At 50.9% G+C, this 16,023-nt stretch overlaps 1 protein-coding gene across 1 annotated transcript in view; it reads left to right on the forward strand.

The window, feature by feature from the left end:
• The first annotated feature begins 464 nt into the window (after positions 1 to 464).
• LOC134602092 (uncharacterized) overlaps positions 465 to 16,023 on the forward strand; it is a 78,513-nt gene continuing 62,954 nt past the window's right edge. The window contains exons 1-3 of the mRNA XM_063446592.1: positions 465 to 924; positions 2,753 to 3,048; positions 5,650 to 5,703. Coding sequence (XP_063302662.1) covers positions 465 to 924; positions 2,753 to 3,048; positions 5,650 to 5,703 — 810 coding nt within the window. The remainder of the gene's footprint in view (positions 925 to 2,752; positions 3,049 to 5,649; positions 5,704 to 16,023) is intronic.

A 16,023-nucleotide genomic window follows, 5' to 3' on the forward strand; every position in this document is an offset into this window, starting at 1 on the left:
GTATGCTGGCAGCGGACGGCTGCCAGCATGCGAACGGCCATAGTACAACATATATACATTTAACGGTACACATTATGCAGTCAGCCTACGGACAACCTGTGATGAATATAGTTCAGAAGTGGCTAGGTTTGCCACACGCCCTTCGCTGTCATGGGATCAGATGGATATTGGCCTCTGGCTTTCCATCATGACTCGTCCTGCCCCTCCGCAGGGTGCGTTTTCATGCTTTCTCGGGGGGGCCGGTGGGGGCACATCCTCCTCCTCATCGGCCTCCGGTCAGAGGTCCGGCTGTTGTTGGAAATTTAATGAAAGTCTCTGTAAGTGGGGGTCCTCGTGCTGGTTTAAGCACGAGTGCTCCGGCTGCGGTGGGGCGGATCCTGCCTCCCGCTGTTTCCAGCGGGGCAACACGGGGGAGAAAGGGGACATGGGGGCTAAGGGCGACGACGCCGGTCCTCGTAAACGCGATGCGCCTGTGGCTCGACCTCTATAGGAATCGGGCTGCGGCACGGATCCTGGTGGATGGGTTTGAGCAAGGGTTTTGGATCCCTTTCTCTGAGCGCCCTCCGTTGCTCTCCGTACGGAACCTCATGTCCATGCGGGCTTTCCCTCAGGTGGTGCGGGCCAAATTGACTAAGGAGGTCTCCCTGGGTCGGATGGCCGGCCCGTTCTCCACCCCGCCGATGGCTAATTTGCGGGTTTCTCCATTGGGTGTGGTGCCTAAGAAGGATCCTGGGAAGTATCGTTTAATTCACCATTTGTCATACCCTCGTGGGGGCTCGGTGAATGACGACATTTCCACGGAACTTTGCATGGTTTCCTATGCGTCCTTTGATGCGGCGGTTCGCATGGTCCGGGCGGCAGGCCCGGGGGCCTTGCTGGCTAAGGCGGATGTGGAATCTGCCTTTTGGCTGCTCCCGGTGCACCGTGAGTGCCATCATCTTTTGGGGTGTGCCTTCGAGGGCCAGTTTTATGTGGACATGTGCCTCCCCATGGGTTGCTCGCTGTCCTGTTTTTATTTTGAGTGCTTTAGCACTTTTCTGGAATGGGTAGTGCAGGAGGAAGCTGGGGTCGCTTCCCTCCTGCACTACCTGGATGATTTCCTGTGTGTGGGCCCGGCGGAGTCGCACGTTTGTGCCCTCCTGCTACGGGTGCTCGGGGAGGTGTTTCAGCACTTCGGGGTCCCGTTGGCTCATGACAAGACGGTGGGTCCGGTCACGTGCTTGAGCTTTCTGGGGGGCTCCAAGGGTCCTGGTGATCCACCTGGGGGGGGGGTAATGATCTGGGTTCAGTGCCCATCTGGGATTTGATCTCGGCAGTGAAGCGGGACTTCGCACGCATTTTGATTTTGTTTCCCAGCGTGCGCATGGTCTGGTCTGAAGTCATTGCTCGAAACTATTGGCGCGGCGCCAGGAGTCAGAGTGCCATACAGGATTGCCGGCGCAAGTTAAACAGGCGGGTTTCCCAGTTTGTTTTGGGTGTTCGGGGGATCCCGGTCCGCCATAGGGTTTTTGAGCGGGAGGCGGCTCATTTTTTTCGTGGAGATGGTGTACACCTAACGGAGGTCGGGCTCGACCTTTTTAATCTCGCCCTACAAGAGGCGGTGGAACAGGCCATGGGTGGTTTTGGTGGGGTTCCCCGCTGTTTAGGGGTGAAGCAGCGGGTCTGGTGGCGGGGGTATGTCTTTGCCAATTAAGTTTTTAGTGGTTATGTTTAGGATGGCGTATGTTCATTATGTTTTCAGGTCTCAACCTCCCCTCCTCCAAAGGTTTAACTTTAGGTTGCCTGAGGTCTCGTGCCCATCGAGCGCGGATAAGGTCGGCTGATGGCAGGCATTGGAAGTTTATGTTTTTATGACGAGGGGGGAGGTGAGAGGAAGTGGTTTTTAGGAACCACTGGATGTTTATTGGCAAGGACGGTTGGGTTTCTGTATGACACTGTGTTTTGAGTTATATATGTATATATGTTAAATTATGATTATTTATTTCTAACAATTTGTTACAGAAAAGAAGAGTTTAATAAATGAAGTTATGGATGTGTTATGCAGTAATTTATTTATGTTATAATAAATGCTGTGGCCTGTTCATCCATACTACGTTGTTATTGGGGGGTTGAATGGGGTTAGTTATGTGTACGTGGCATCGTAATTCCCCACTACGTACATACATGCTCATGGTCTATGCTAGTATACATAAAATGACACAATACCTAGTTCACATTGTCGTATATTAGAAGAACATATTTTATTGTCAAGGAATTTTCCAAATACATTTCTTTATTGAAGCAATTAAAACCTGTAATCTCGTTAATCTTTGCTTCCCATCGCCCCAGTAGTGTCTAAGGTTATCTAACTGCAAAGAAGGTTGTTTGAGAAATTGAGGGAATTTCCTCCTGGTAATTGTTTCTCTTCCTTATCTCACTCACTGTGAAATTTCATCACATCCGTATATTAACCAAAAGCACACGGAGAGACAACATTCAATAATCCCAATAGCTATATATCTCCATATCACTCCCTATACCTATATCTATATAAGATACAGAATGCACCCTGTAACACACTCACAGCTGACAATATTTATATTCTGTATCTTATATAGATTACGTCACAGCGGGACATCATGTCCTGTGTAGTCACACACATAATTCATTGCAAATTAACTTGGCAACCCTCCAACTCCTATCAATTTCAGCCATCGCAAGATCCTCACTGTCCTGGTAGGAGCAGACTGGCTAAACAATGGGACTTGTTAAGAAAGGGAGCTTGTGTTGGGATCTGAGAAAGTGATTGCGACATATCACACACCCTCCTACTATTTCCTTCCAAGGGAATATAAAAACAGAGACAGCCAGCAACCGAGAGAGACAGTATCTGAGAGACACAGCCAGCTTCAGGGAAAGACAGCCAGTATCCAGAGAGAGACAGTGTCCGAGAAAGACAGTCAGCGTCTGGGAGAGACAGCCAGCGTCCAGAGGAGGTGCCATCTGAGAGAGACAGCCAGCTTCCAGGAGAGCCAGCCAGTGACTGAGAGAGACAGTGAACGTAAGAAAGTTAGGACAAACTAGGATTCAGACATAGTGTCATGGTGTAGTAGTGTGTGAGGGGAGGCTGGCACTGTCGCTGTCTGTGCTGTACCTGTGCTGTGTATACATGGCATGGTGTAGTAGTGTGTGAGGGGAGGCTGGCACTGCCACTGTCTGTAACCTGTGCTGTGTATACATGGCATGGTGTAGTAGTGTGTGAGGGGAGGCTGGCACTGCCGCTGTCTGCGCTGTACCTGTGCTGTGTATACATGGCATGGTGTAGAAGTGTATGAGGGGAGACTGGCACTGCCGCTGTCTGCGCTGTACCTGTGCTGTGTATACATGGCATGGTGTAGTAGTGTGTGAGGGGAGGCTGGCACTGCCACTGTCTATGCTGTACCTGTGCTGTGTATACATAGCATGGTGTAGTAGTGTGTGAGGGAGGCTGGCACTGCCACTGTCTGTGCTGTACCTGTGCTGTGTATACATGGCATGGCGTAGTGTGTGAGGGGAGGCTGGCACTGCCGCTGTCTGCGCTGTACCTGTGCTGTGTATACATGGCATGGTGTAGAAGTGTATGAGGGGAGACTGGCACTGCCGCTGTCTGCGCTGTACCTGTGCTGTGTATACATGGCATGGTGTAGTAGTGTGTGAGGGGAGGCTGGCACTGCCACTGTCTATGCTGTACCTGTGCTGTGTATACATAGCATGGTGTAGTAGTGTGTGAGGGAGGCTGGCACTGCCACTGTCTGCGCTGTACCTGTGCTGTGTATACATGGCATGGCGTAGTGTGTGAGGGGAGGCTGGCACTGCCGCTTTCTGTGCTGTACCTGTGCTGTGTATACATGGCATGGTGTAGTAGTGTGTGAGGGGAGGCTGGCACTGCCGCTGTCTGCGCTGTACCTGTGCTGTATATACATGGCATGGTGTAGTAGTGAGTGTGAGGGGGAGGCTGGCACTGCCGCTGTCTGCGCTGTACCTGTGCTGTGTAAACATGGCATGGTGTAGTAGTGAGTGTGAGGGGAGGCTGGCACTGCCGCTGTCTGTGCTGTACCTGTGCTGTGTATACATTGCATGGTGTAGTAGTGTGTGAGGGGAGGCTGGCACTGCCGCTGTCTGCGCTGTACCTGTGCTGTGTATACATGGCATGGTGTAGTAGTGTGTGAGGGGAGGCTGGCACTGCCGCTTTCTGTGCTGTACCTGTGCTGTGTATACATGGCATGGTGTAGTAGTGTGTGAGGGGAGGATGGCACTGCCGCTGTCTGTGCTGTACCTGTGCTGTGTATACATGGCATGGTGTAGGAGTGTGTGAGGGGAGGCTGGCACTGCCGCTTTCTGTGCTGTACCTGTGCTGTGTATACATGACATGGTGTAGTAGTGTGTGAGGGGAGGCTGGCACTGTAACTGTCTGTGCTGTACCTGTGCTGTGTATACATGGCATGGTGTAGTAGTGTGTGAGGGGAGGCTGGCACTGCTGCTGTCTGTGCTGTACCTGTGCTGTGTATACATGGCATGGTGTAGTAGTGTGTGAGGGGAGGCTGGCACTGCCGCTTTCTGTGCTGTACCTGTGCTGTGTATACATGACATGGTGTAGTAGTGTGTGAGGGGAGGCTGGCACTGTAACTGTCTGTGCTGTACCTGTGCTGTGTATACATGGCATGGTGTAGTAGTGTGTGAGGGGAGGCTGGCACTGCTGCTGTCTGTGCTGTACCTGTGCTGTGTATACATGGCATGGTGTAGTAGTGTGTTTGTGGGAGCTGGCACTGCTGCTGTCTGTGCTGTACCTGTGCTGTGTATACATGGCATGGTGTAGTAGTGTGTGAGGGGAGGCTGGCACTGCCGCTGTCTGCGCTGTACCTGTGCTGTGTATACATGGCATGGTGTAGTAGTGTGTGAGAGGAGGCTGGCACTGCCGCTGTCTGCGCTGTACCTGTGCTGTGTATACATGGCATGGTGTAGTAGTGTGTGAGGGGAGGCTGGCACTGACGCTGTCTGCGCTGTACCTGTGCTGTGTATACATGGCATGGTGTAGTAGTGTGTGAGGGGAGGCTGGCACTGCCGCTGTCTGCGCTGTACCTGTGCTGTGTATACATGGCATGGTGTAGTAGTGTGTGAGGGGAGGCTGGCACTGCCGCTGTCTGCGCTGTACCTGTGCTGTGTATACATGGCATGGTGTAGTAGTGTGAGGGGAGGCTGGCACTGCCGCTGTCTGTGCTGTACCTGTGCTGTGTATACATGGCATGGTGTAGTAGTGTGTGAGGGGAGTCTGGCACTGCCGCTTTCTGTGCTGTACCTGTGCTGTGTATACATGGCATGGTGTAGTAGTGTGTGAGGGAGGCTGGCACTGTAACTGTCTGTGCTGTACCTGTGCTGTGTATACATGGCATGGTGTAGAAGTGTCTGAGAAGGAAGTGCAAAGTGTTTAATGCTATAATTAAAATGTTTAATATTTGTAGTGTTATAATGTATATAGTGAATATTATAAAAATAATTATATATAGAGTGTAATATATAATTTGTGTGTAATCCAGCATACAATATTATATGTATTGTGTCACAATATGTACAGTGTGTAATATAATTTCATTGTGAATTTGGTGACATTAATGTATCCTTGATGTTTTGCAGTTTGCTATGGCAGGGAACCCACTGATACCTCCAGGTCTAGAACCTTTCCTTGGGGTGAGAATTAATAAGATTATAATTTAAACGGACTCCAGATGATGGTGGTGGTGTGGGGGGGGGGTCTGTGTAAGCTGTGGGTGCATGGGAGTAAGTAGGTTTTCTGTGTCTGGGTGCTCGGGGTAGGTTGTCATGGCTGGGTGCTTGGGTAGGTGATTGATGCTTAGCAGAGGATGGTTTGCAAGGAAGCAGGTAGATAGCAGTCAGAGCCGGACACACGTATAAAGATCTGAGGACAAGTTGGCTGCCGAGCCACCTCCCCTCTAGCACCATAGAGACCAGAGTCAGTCCTCCAACATTTACAGACCAGGCACCAGCAATTTTATAACATGACAGACGGCTTCGTATTTGCTTAAGTCTCTCTTTACTAGAACTCCACAGCAGCACAGAAAAACAACCAATCAGAAAAAAGTTAGGTACTATAAAACTCCCCTCCCCATGCATCATTGCCTCTTTCTTTGCTGCTCCGCATGTATGTACGTAGTGGGGAATCGCGATGCAGCCTAGAACAAAATCTAACCCCATTCAACCCCCCAGTAACGACAGACCACTTAGTATGGATGAAACAGGCCACAGCATTTATTATCACAAACTAAATTACTGCATAACACATCCATAACTTTATTTATTAAATCTCTTCTTTTCTGTAACCAAAACGTTAGACATAAATAAGCATAAATTAACATATATACATATATAACTCCACCCATAGTGTTATACAGTGACCCAACCGTCCTTGCCAATAAAAACCTGGAGTGGTTCCTAATCACCACTCCCTCTCACCTACCCCCTCGTCATAAAAATCATATCTTCCAATGCCCGCCATCAGCCGACCTTATCCACGCTCGATGGGCACGAGACCTCAGGCAACCTAAAGTTTAACCTTTGAAGCAGGGGAGGTTTGAGACCTTAAAAAACTTGTTCATCTCATTCCATATACTGAAACGTAACCTTCAAACTCAATTGGCAAGGACATACCCCCGCCACAACCCCGCTGTTTTAAGCCTAAAATCAGCGGGGGACCCCACCACAACCAGCCATGGCCTGTTCCACCACTTCCTGCGGCGCTAGATTAACATAGAATAAATACTGCACCAGTAAATGAAATAACAATTCGGGATCAAGCTAAAAACACAAATAACATAACATAGTGCAAAACGTGTATATATATACACATATATATAAAAAAAAATATATACTGTACCTTGCACTCAAGCTGTCACTGTTATGCAAAAACATGAATCCTGATGAAAGTCCACATATTTTTTTTATGGAAACCCAATAAAAGTTAAATTTTAAAGGAAACTTCCGTGAGTGCAGCCACACTATTTGAATATATATATATAATGCTAGACCCCTTATGTAGAGTAAAACTCACAGGATTGAAAGCCGTCCCAGGCTCTGTATAATATGCAGGAGGGAGCCTAAAAAGGCTAAAACAATACCTTTGAGGGGAGCAGCAAAGGATACAAAGTGGAGAATCCAAAATTCATTGAACAAATAAACTATTAAAACAGGGACAAAAGCAGTGTATAAATAGTAAAATATACTAGGCACAAAGCCTAAATAAAACACCGCAGAGTAAATAAGAAAAAGTCCCAGATACAATACTTTGGCAGCAACCGCGTTTCAACTCCAGCCGGAGCCTTCCTCAGTGCACCGTTAACATAGGCCTTGTCCGACCTCCAGCAAGCGCACCCATCCCCTCGAGATAACCAGGCCACATCCGGCCAAACCCCAAGGCGGACTGGAATCCCCCAAGCCAAACCTAGAAACACATCTTGTCCGATTTCTGAGGGCAGCGCACCAGGGCACTCACCAACAGAAAAGAAATGGGCGATAGCTTCAGCCCGGCCCCTGAGAACCTCTGGTAAGAAACAGAATGCGTAACATGTCCAGATTTAAGAACACCCAAATCCCAAACAGCCACCGAATCCAGATCAGTCCACCCAGACAGATGACAAAAATCCCCGGTACCCCTAGGAGGCGGGACAGCTGACCCAGGAAGAGGAGGAGCCACACATCCCTCATGTATCATGCGCCAGACCACCGAACCTCCACTCCTGAAGGCGTAAGATCCAATCACTCGCCCCGCACCTCCTGTCCCAAATGACAGATAAGCATCCCACACTCTTTATTCCGGGGTGGGGGGGGGGGGGGGGAGGAGACAGTAACCGCGGGGAGAAATCCATTCGGAGACCAGCAGGGTGAACCCAAGGAAACTACCACCTTGACCCCCGCCATCCAAGCCCTGTGAACCAGTGGCACAATCACGCCCAGCCTGGCGGCGTTTGTAGCCGCCCCAAACCAAATACCCCCTGAACCCACCACCATCCTTACCCAGGAATTCTAGCCCCAATTGGAGCACCCCAACAACAGGGACACAGGCGAGAAAACCCTGCTTCGAGAAGCAAACAAGGGGAGAGGAGGCCGAATAACCCAGGGGCAGAATAGCCCCCACCGAAGAAAAAACAGGACACGTGTGGGAACCCGGCGCTCCCCCAATTGGGACGGTATATTTCCAACTATCCTGGGAACCTAGCACACCCTGTTAGGAGCCTAACCAGTACCCTGTGCATTCAATTCACCTCAAGAGAAAGCAGAAAGGGCCCGGTTATGTCTACTCCGCAACCTCCAAGAACGGAACAGATTATATTGATGAATCAGCCAACCGCTACCAACTTACCCTTCCCAAATACAACAGCCGTCGAGCAGCGAAAGCCTGAAGGAAGTCCCTTCCGATGCTTACTCAATCCACCAAAACCCCTTCCCACCTGCAGATGACCGTAACATGAATGGGAAGCCGCCAAGGAAATGCTCTCATCCGGCCTGATCGGTCACACTTAACTGTAGAGGGCCCCACACCGCCTCAGAGATCGACCCATGGACCCGCTACATCAGTGTCCGCTAGACCGAGCGATCATGTCCCCACTGCCTTGTAAATTTGGCCCCGCGGAGCCCGAAGCACGTCCTACCGTGAACAAGATAGAACCCCCGGGAAAACCCTGCCTGACCAGACACTTCCAGACTCAAGCAGCGCCGAGCTAGGCGCCACAACCAGGGTACCACCGGGGTAGAGGGTACCGCCACACGCTTGTCCCAAAGGAAGAACTACCCACCTGTCCGGGAGTTGTGGACCCCACGCCTACCATGCCACCAGAATGGGGAAGCTCCAAGACTCAGCACATCATGGAAAATGAATTAGGCCCCAAAAAACCCCAAACCCGCTGCAGCGGCAACAGGTGGAAGTCAGTGGAAGGGACTTAGGGGGCCTGATTGCACAAGCCACCATTAACGGAGGCCTAAAAGGAAAACCCCATACTGCCCCAAAGGCAACAACGATAGGCAAGGCCAGCTTACCCAGGAGGGCGATATTAAAAGCCACCCATGTGGGGAGCACATAGCCACAGAACACTGACTGTCAGAAATACGGCCTGGAAAACAACAACCTGCCGGGCGCATCGGCAGCAACCGGAAGCCCGATTACACCGCTGCCCTTGTCAGGAAGGCCCCAGAGCCCTGCAGTCCTAAACACGCGGACCGATGTGTCATGCCCTCCCATACCTAACCCCGTGGATGGAACGACAATCGAGCAAATAAGAAACCATGCGATATTGACCATGCCCCTCTACAGACAAGATGTCCCAAGGGGGGGGACCCGCGGAGCTGACTTCAGGGGCACCCTAAAATTGGTCGGGAGGTAAGCCTACCAAGCTTTCTTGGTAAGCCGCTCCCACACCACGCGATCCCTGCGACTGGAACCCTCGTGGAATGGCACGAGGACCCAACCCAGCTCACCCTAGGAACGACACGCATCCCAGAGAGAAAACCCTCACCACTGCTCCCTAGCAGTACGCGACACGCGCAAGTCAAGCAGGCCATACTAGTGCCCCGCAGCAGCATCAAGAGCCACCCTAGCCGCCTGCCTCTTGGGCGGCAACGCCAGCGCTAGTAGCTGCGCAGGACGCCGCAGGAAACTGTACTATAATATATGATAAACACTGACAAAAAGGTGGGAGGGGGGTTTTAAATAACCGGAGTGGACTCCCTGGTAAGCGGCGTGCAGGTACCGTTTTCCTCTTTCTTTTTCATTCTTTTTTTTTTTTTGTGAATCTTTTATTCCTCATTCTATTCAGGTATACATTCAGGACTGCTTTGTTTGTTTGTTTGTTTTATGAAATTTCCAATTTTTTTGGGGGGGGGGGCTTTTTTGCGCACTAATACCCCCTCCCCAGTTTTAAAGGGACCCTATCAGATTGCAAGAAGGGACAACGTACTCACCAGCCAATGCCCGGTGCACCATCCGCGGCATAACAAGCGTAGAAGTCCAGGCAGAAGTCCAAACTTCCACTGCTTTCTTCCAAGATGTTCCAGGCGCCACCTGCTGGGCCTTTCTATGAACTGCAGCCAGGACCTGTGAGAAGGGCATGGAGAGGACGTGCCACCAGGAGGCAGCCGAGGTAAGTAACCAGAGAGAAGAGCAGAAGGCAGAGAGAGAAGAGCAGAAGGCAGAGATGAACCAGGAACAGGTAAGAGCAGGGCAAGAGAGGAAAAAAAAAGGGGGGGGGGGACATAGAGGAGAGAAACAGAGAGTGGAAAGGGGAAGAAAACAGAGAGGGTGGATAAAAAGGGAGGGGGGGGGAAGAAAGAAGGACCGCCAGGAACACAAAGAAAACATGCCAACAGGGGGGAGAGAAACCGGAGACAGAGAAGGGAGGGGGGGACTAAAAAAAGGAGGGGGGGGTGAGGATGGCAGAGGACGCCCTCAGGAGAGGTCCCCCCACCCCCAACAGCAGGTAAGCAGACCCCTCTCGGCCCCGCAGGGCCCACTCACCGCCAGGGCCCCGTCCCAGGCCCCGCCGTCGCGCCCGCCATGCGGCGTTTCAGGAAGGCCTCCGGCCGACCGCACAAGGCGCTGGATGCGCCACCCGCCTCCTACAGCCTCCGGCACGAATCCCAATGCCGGAGGCCGCCGCTCATGACCGGGCTGCAGGAGGGGGAGGCCGCAAGTCCCGCACAGCGGTATTAGGCCACGCATCCTCCGCGGCAGTTGTAGGCCGCGTGTCTGGAGCCTCAGACATGCTCCACCTCCTCAACCGGGCCCGAGGAGCAGCATCAGGGGGGGTAGCGGAGCCGGCGGGCGGGAATGCCGGCCGGCACCATCGCAGCCCCCAGGAGCAGGGGCCACAGGGAAGGCCCCATTAGGAGACAGGCCACGGGGGGGAGCACCCACACCGGCAACCACCATGGGAGAAGGGCCAGGGGCCACAGGGAAGGCCAGAGATGGAGACAGGCCGCGGGGGGAACCCACACTGGCAGCCACCCATGGAAGAAGGGCCAGGGGCCACAGGGAAGGCCTCAGATGTAGACAGGCCGCGGGGGGGGGGGAACCCACACCGGCAGCCACCATGGGAGAGGGGAGCATGGGCCACAGGGAAGGCCCCAGAGGGACTCAGGCCGCGGGGGGGAGCACCCACACCGGCAGCCACCATGGGAGAGGGGAGCAGGGGCCACAGGGAAGGCCCCAGAGGGACTCAGGCCGCGGGGGGGAGCACCCACACCGGCAGCCACCATGGGAGAGGGGAGCAGGGGCCACAGGGAAGGCCCCAGAGGGAGAGGGGAGAGGAGAGCACCTGAATCAGGAGTTGCCAGCCACCATCCATGCTGCAGCAGCTCTGAGGGAAGCCAGAAAGCCTCCACCTCCATCCCTCAAGCTGTGTAAACCTGCAGCCCAGGCAAACAGGAGCAGGAGGACAGGAAGCTGTTTGCTGGCCCGAATCCCAAGTGGCACTGAGGTAAGACCTCCCCCACACTAACTTACACAGAACATAATCCCACCCACACGCATCTATCCCAACCAATCACACGCATCTATCCCCACACGCCTACATGTGCCCTTGTCCGCTTAGCTGCGCTATCTCCCCAGGGCCTGACAGGTCAGAGTACCACTGCCTTCTGCTTATAGTGGGTGGCTTTGGGTTTTATTAGGATTTATTAGGATTTATATTTGGTATCTTAATATATTTACTTATTTTGTTATGCTGTTCTTAGTTAATATTTAGTATCAAATGTTTTCTACTTCTATATATTTATGTTATATATTTTTTGTGTTTAGTTATATATTTCTGATATATATTTACTTCTTCCTGCTTATGTAGGTTATGTGTCTTGTATGTAGATATTTTGATTATGATTGAATTCCTTCCTTTCGAATTGTTGCTTCCCCTGTCTCCTTGGGGAGACCTTTCCTTTTTCTGTAGTGTGTTTGAGGAGTTTCTTGGGGATTCCTTCCAGTATGCCTTCCACCCCCTCTCCTCGCTACCCCACTCTCTTTGTCCCGCCATTCTTCCGTGGGCTACATGCCTTGTATCGGGGTTTCAGGAGACTAGCCTCTGGCAGTCTCCTGATTTCCCCGAACCCCTTTGTAATCTACCGGCAACCGAGGTACTCGCGGTCGGACGCGAGTACCCGGCGACCTCTCCGCTCTCCCACGTGGCCGCCACCGCACTCAGCTCCTTCTCAGAGCCGCGGGCAGCCGACCGGGTGGAGGAGAGTGCGCCTACTCGCGGCCCCTCCTCCGTTCCACGGTGGTCGGTTCGCGTTTTTTGTCGCCCTGCTGGCCGGCGGATTGCTTCCAGGTTTGCCTTCGCTTTCTTCAGATATGAATATTAGTTTTATTTCAGTGTATATCTGTGACTGCCATTCCATTATGACTTGTATTTCTATCTTTTATGTTCTAATAACCCACATTTTTTATATGCATTGTGTGATCATAAATATATAGATCATATATAGCTTTACTGACAGTGTATATCACAGATTTAGTTTTACTGCCAGTGTACTTTGAGATTTCGTTTTCCTGACAGTGTATATCACAGACTGCTGTGAGTTTTACTGACATGTGAGTTTTGCTGACAGTGTATATCTCCGATCGCTGAGAGTTTTGCGGACAGTGCATATTGCTGACTACTGTGCGTTCTCTGTCAGGGATTTCTGCGAGTTACAGGTGTATATGAACGCAGTTATACAGGCTCTGTAGAGGGTGTATACAGTGCCAGTTAGCTCTAGGATTCATATCCTTCTCAGTGTATATTTTTTCTGGTCCTGCTATGAGGTCTCAGAGGGGACTACTCTGGTATGAATTATCTGTCCATGGCATATATATAAGATACAGAACCTGGCTCTGACTCGTATCGCTCAGTGTATCTTACATTCATAGACATGATCGTCACTGGAACAACTTCCGCTTATACCCAATACAGATGGAATACCACTATTTGCCTGCTGGGCATTTAGGGACTGCCAGTCCCGGTCAGGTTACTCACACGGCATTACGCTGTCTAAAAGGGTTGATTGTCTAAGGGTCCTATGTCACAAGATGCCCTGTGGATCTACAATTTTTAGGGACCTCTACCCGAACTCAGAGGTCCCCGTTACTCATTCGATACCCACTGTAAAGCGCTACGGAATTGGAAGGCGCTATATAAATACATGTTATTAATAATATTATGGTAATACACAACTGTGACGAAACCAACCTCGCCACTGGGCATTGGAGAAGCCTGTTTGCCCGCCTCCTACCTGCTGACTATGGCCCCTTGAAAATTGGTACGTTTAGAGAGCTATATTTGGGCATATTGTATTTTATTGTGCGACTGCTGGCCCTTTAAGCACAGTGAATGGTATTTTATTGTACTGCTGCTGGCCCTTTAAGAACTGTCTGGGGACATATTGAGACTTTGGGTAACAATACCCTTTAAGACTATGGCCCCTGAAAAGTATGAACTTTTATTGTGTGTGTATGGCCCTTTAAGAACCGTCTGGGGACATATTGTGACTTTGCTGAACAATGTCCCTTTAAGACTATGTCCCCAGACCGGTAAAATAACTTGCCCCTGGCTCTCTCCCACTTGGTTCAGTAAATAGGGCTTACTGAACCAAGTACCACACAGGCGGACCACCCAGAAGCTAAAGTGTGCAGGCAATTTACCTCCCAGGCTGTGAGGTTACTGCAGGTTAATTGCCGAGCGCTGGGTGGCCGCCATTCGGCAGCCGAACACGTGGCGGCGGCCATCTTGGTTTACTCGAATGCGGTCAGCGGTGTACGCTAAAGATTCTGTGGAACTAAAATCGGCTACACATTCTGCCGAACACCGCTGACCCTTACCTTCTCCCATACGGAACTTGCAGCTCCAGAGACTAAGTCCCGTTCGAAATGGGACTTAGTCGTTTTTTCGCATGAAATTGACCGACCGCACAGCCCAAATCTATGGAACTGTTTTGGGCAGGAAATTGTGCTTGCGGTCGGTCATAAAGGACTTCCACCTAACTCTTGATCCGCTGGAGGGATTTGGCTGATTTTTGGAAGGGTTTATGTTTGAAGTGTGCTGAGTTCAAATATGTAATTGTTATGGATATTGGATGTAGGGTTTTGAAGTTATAGCACATGTATAAAAACTGTATTTTCCCTGGCTGTAATAATTATGTTAACTGGTTATCTGAGGGGAGGGAACTTGTGGGTTGTAACCGTTATGCTATTGGCTGTTTTACCCCGCCCCTGTGGGCGGTCTTTTATGTGTAAGATGGAAATAAAAGCAGACTGGGTGTGCTAGCACCTCAGATCATCTTGTACCTTCATGAAGTTTCGGCTCATGTTTGGGGGATTGGAGAACTACACTCTGGGGATTGCTATAATCACTATACTCCCCAGGGTATTATCGCTGAGCTCTGCTAAGAGCTGTTCCTGTGCCTGCTCTCTGGAATTCGGAGAGGTCCATCTACTGGAAGCTAGACCCTGGTCTTGGGTCCAGAGTGGGTAGCGTGGCGAGACCCCAACCAAGCTACGGCGGTTCGTGGGAGTCTACAGTGGTTATGGTGTCTGGTGGAGTGCTTGGAGACCTCGGAAAGCACTAGGAGCATCCGTCAGCGGAGGGTACCCGGTCGGGGTGCCAGCGGTTCCGTTACAACAACCCATTGATTGGCCTGCTATGTCTGTGCCCCATTGATTGGCCTGCTATGTCTGTGCCCATAAGAACAGCCTGCTATGTCTGTGCCTATAAGAATGGCCTGCTATGTCTGTGCCCCATTGATTGGCCTGCTATGTCTGTGCCCATAAGAACGGCCTGCTATGTCTGTGCCTATAAGAATGGCCTGTGTGATGGAACGGTCCGGTTATCTGTTGTATCGGATCCGTCTGTTTTTCTGCCTATATATGCAATAACTGTTTCCCACCGACTATCTGTGTAAACTACCATTTCGACCGAACAAGCTGTCATAGTTCGTATGTCGACCACGAGGCAGCGGCCATTTTAAAATACACGAAAGCCCAGCGGTGTTCGGCCCGGATCTCCTGGACCTAAAAACGAACACTCATACTGCCGAACACCGCTGAACCAACAGGTCGCCTAGCTGTCTCGAGGAGCCTGCACGAACACTAATTATTCAGTAGTTTTACCACATACTAAAGTATCGTACCCAGGTAGCCCGCCCATGGAGTCCACTGTATACCGAAAGACCGTACGAACTTTGACTCCATGGCGATTGGACTATACGCATGGGATCTGAGCGCTATTCGTCAATAATATGCCCTCAGATCCCGGCTACCTGGGGATATGTGACACGAATATGGAAGGTTTGGTTATATTAAAGTTATCCATTTTTATGCACTTTCAGTATGTATGTTTAAAATGGCGATGTGTCCTTGTCCTGGAGATAATTGCATTACTTGCATTATCTCCAGGGCCGAGAAGCGGGAAACGTGATGCATTATGGGGGAGGTCTGTCTGAACTGTACTTTTGTCGTACTGTAATTACAGTCTTCCATTTGGTCCCCTAGGGGAGTGTCCACCAAGTGGAAGACCCGCATAAATACGGGCGGGTAGCCCACAGTAAACCCAGATCTTGTTTGACCCTCAATACGGAGCTTCTGTCTCGTTTGTGGGGAAGGGGATGACTATTGGAACAGCACTTTCGTTATTTATAGCTGTGAAAGGATTTCGTATGGACTGCTGATCGGGAGTTGCCGTGTTCGTATGCTCTGTTCGGGAGTTCTGATGATCGGCTGGACTGAAACTGCATTGCTGGAGAAGGGGGGGTAATCGGTTAAGCGGCGGCTTCACTCTCCTGGCGGTGAGTGTCGTAACAATTGGTGGCAAGCGACGGGATGAATCCCACCGCCCTGAAGGCCAGCTACACACCCCAGATTGGAAATGCAGTATGAGGAATTAAGGCGTGCTACCCTTAAAGATATTTTGGAACGCAGAGGACGATCAGCGAGTAATCTCAAGAAAAGGGAGATTATTGCTATATTGTTGGAGATGG

This window comes from Pelobates fuscus, chromosome 3 (assembly GCF_036172605.1).
Source record: "Pelobates fuscus isolate aPelFus1 chromosome 3, aPelFus1.pri, whole genome shotgun sequence".
NCBI classification, from domain to species: Eukaryota; Metazoa; Chordata; class Amphibia; order Anura; family Pelobatidae; genus Pelobates; species Pelobates fuscus.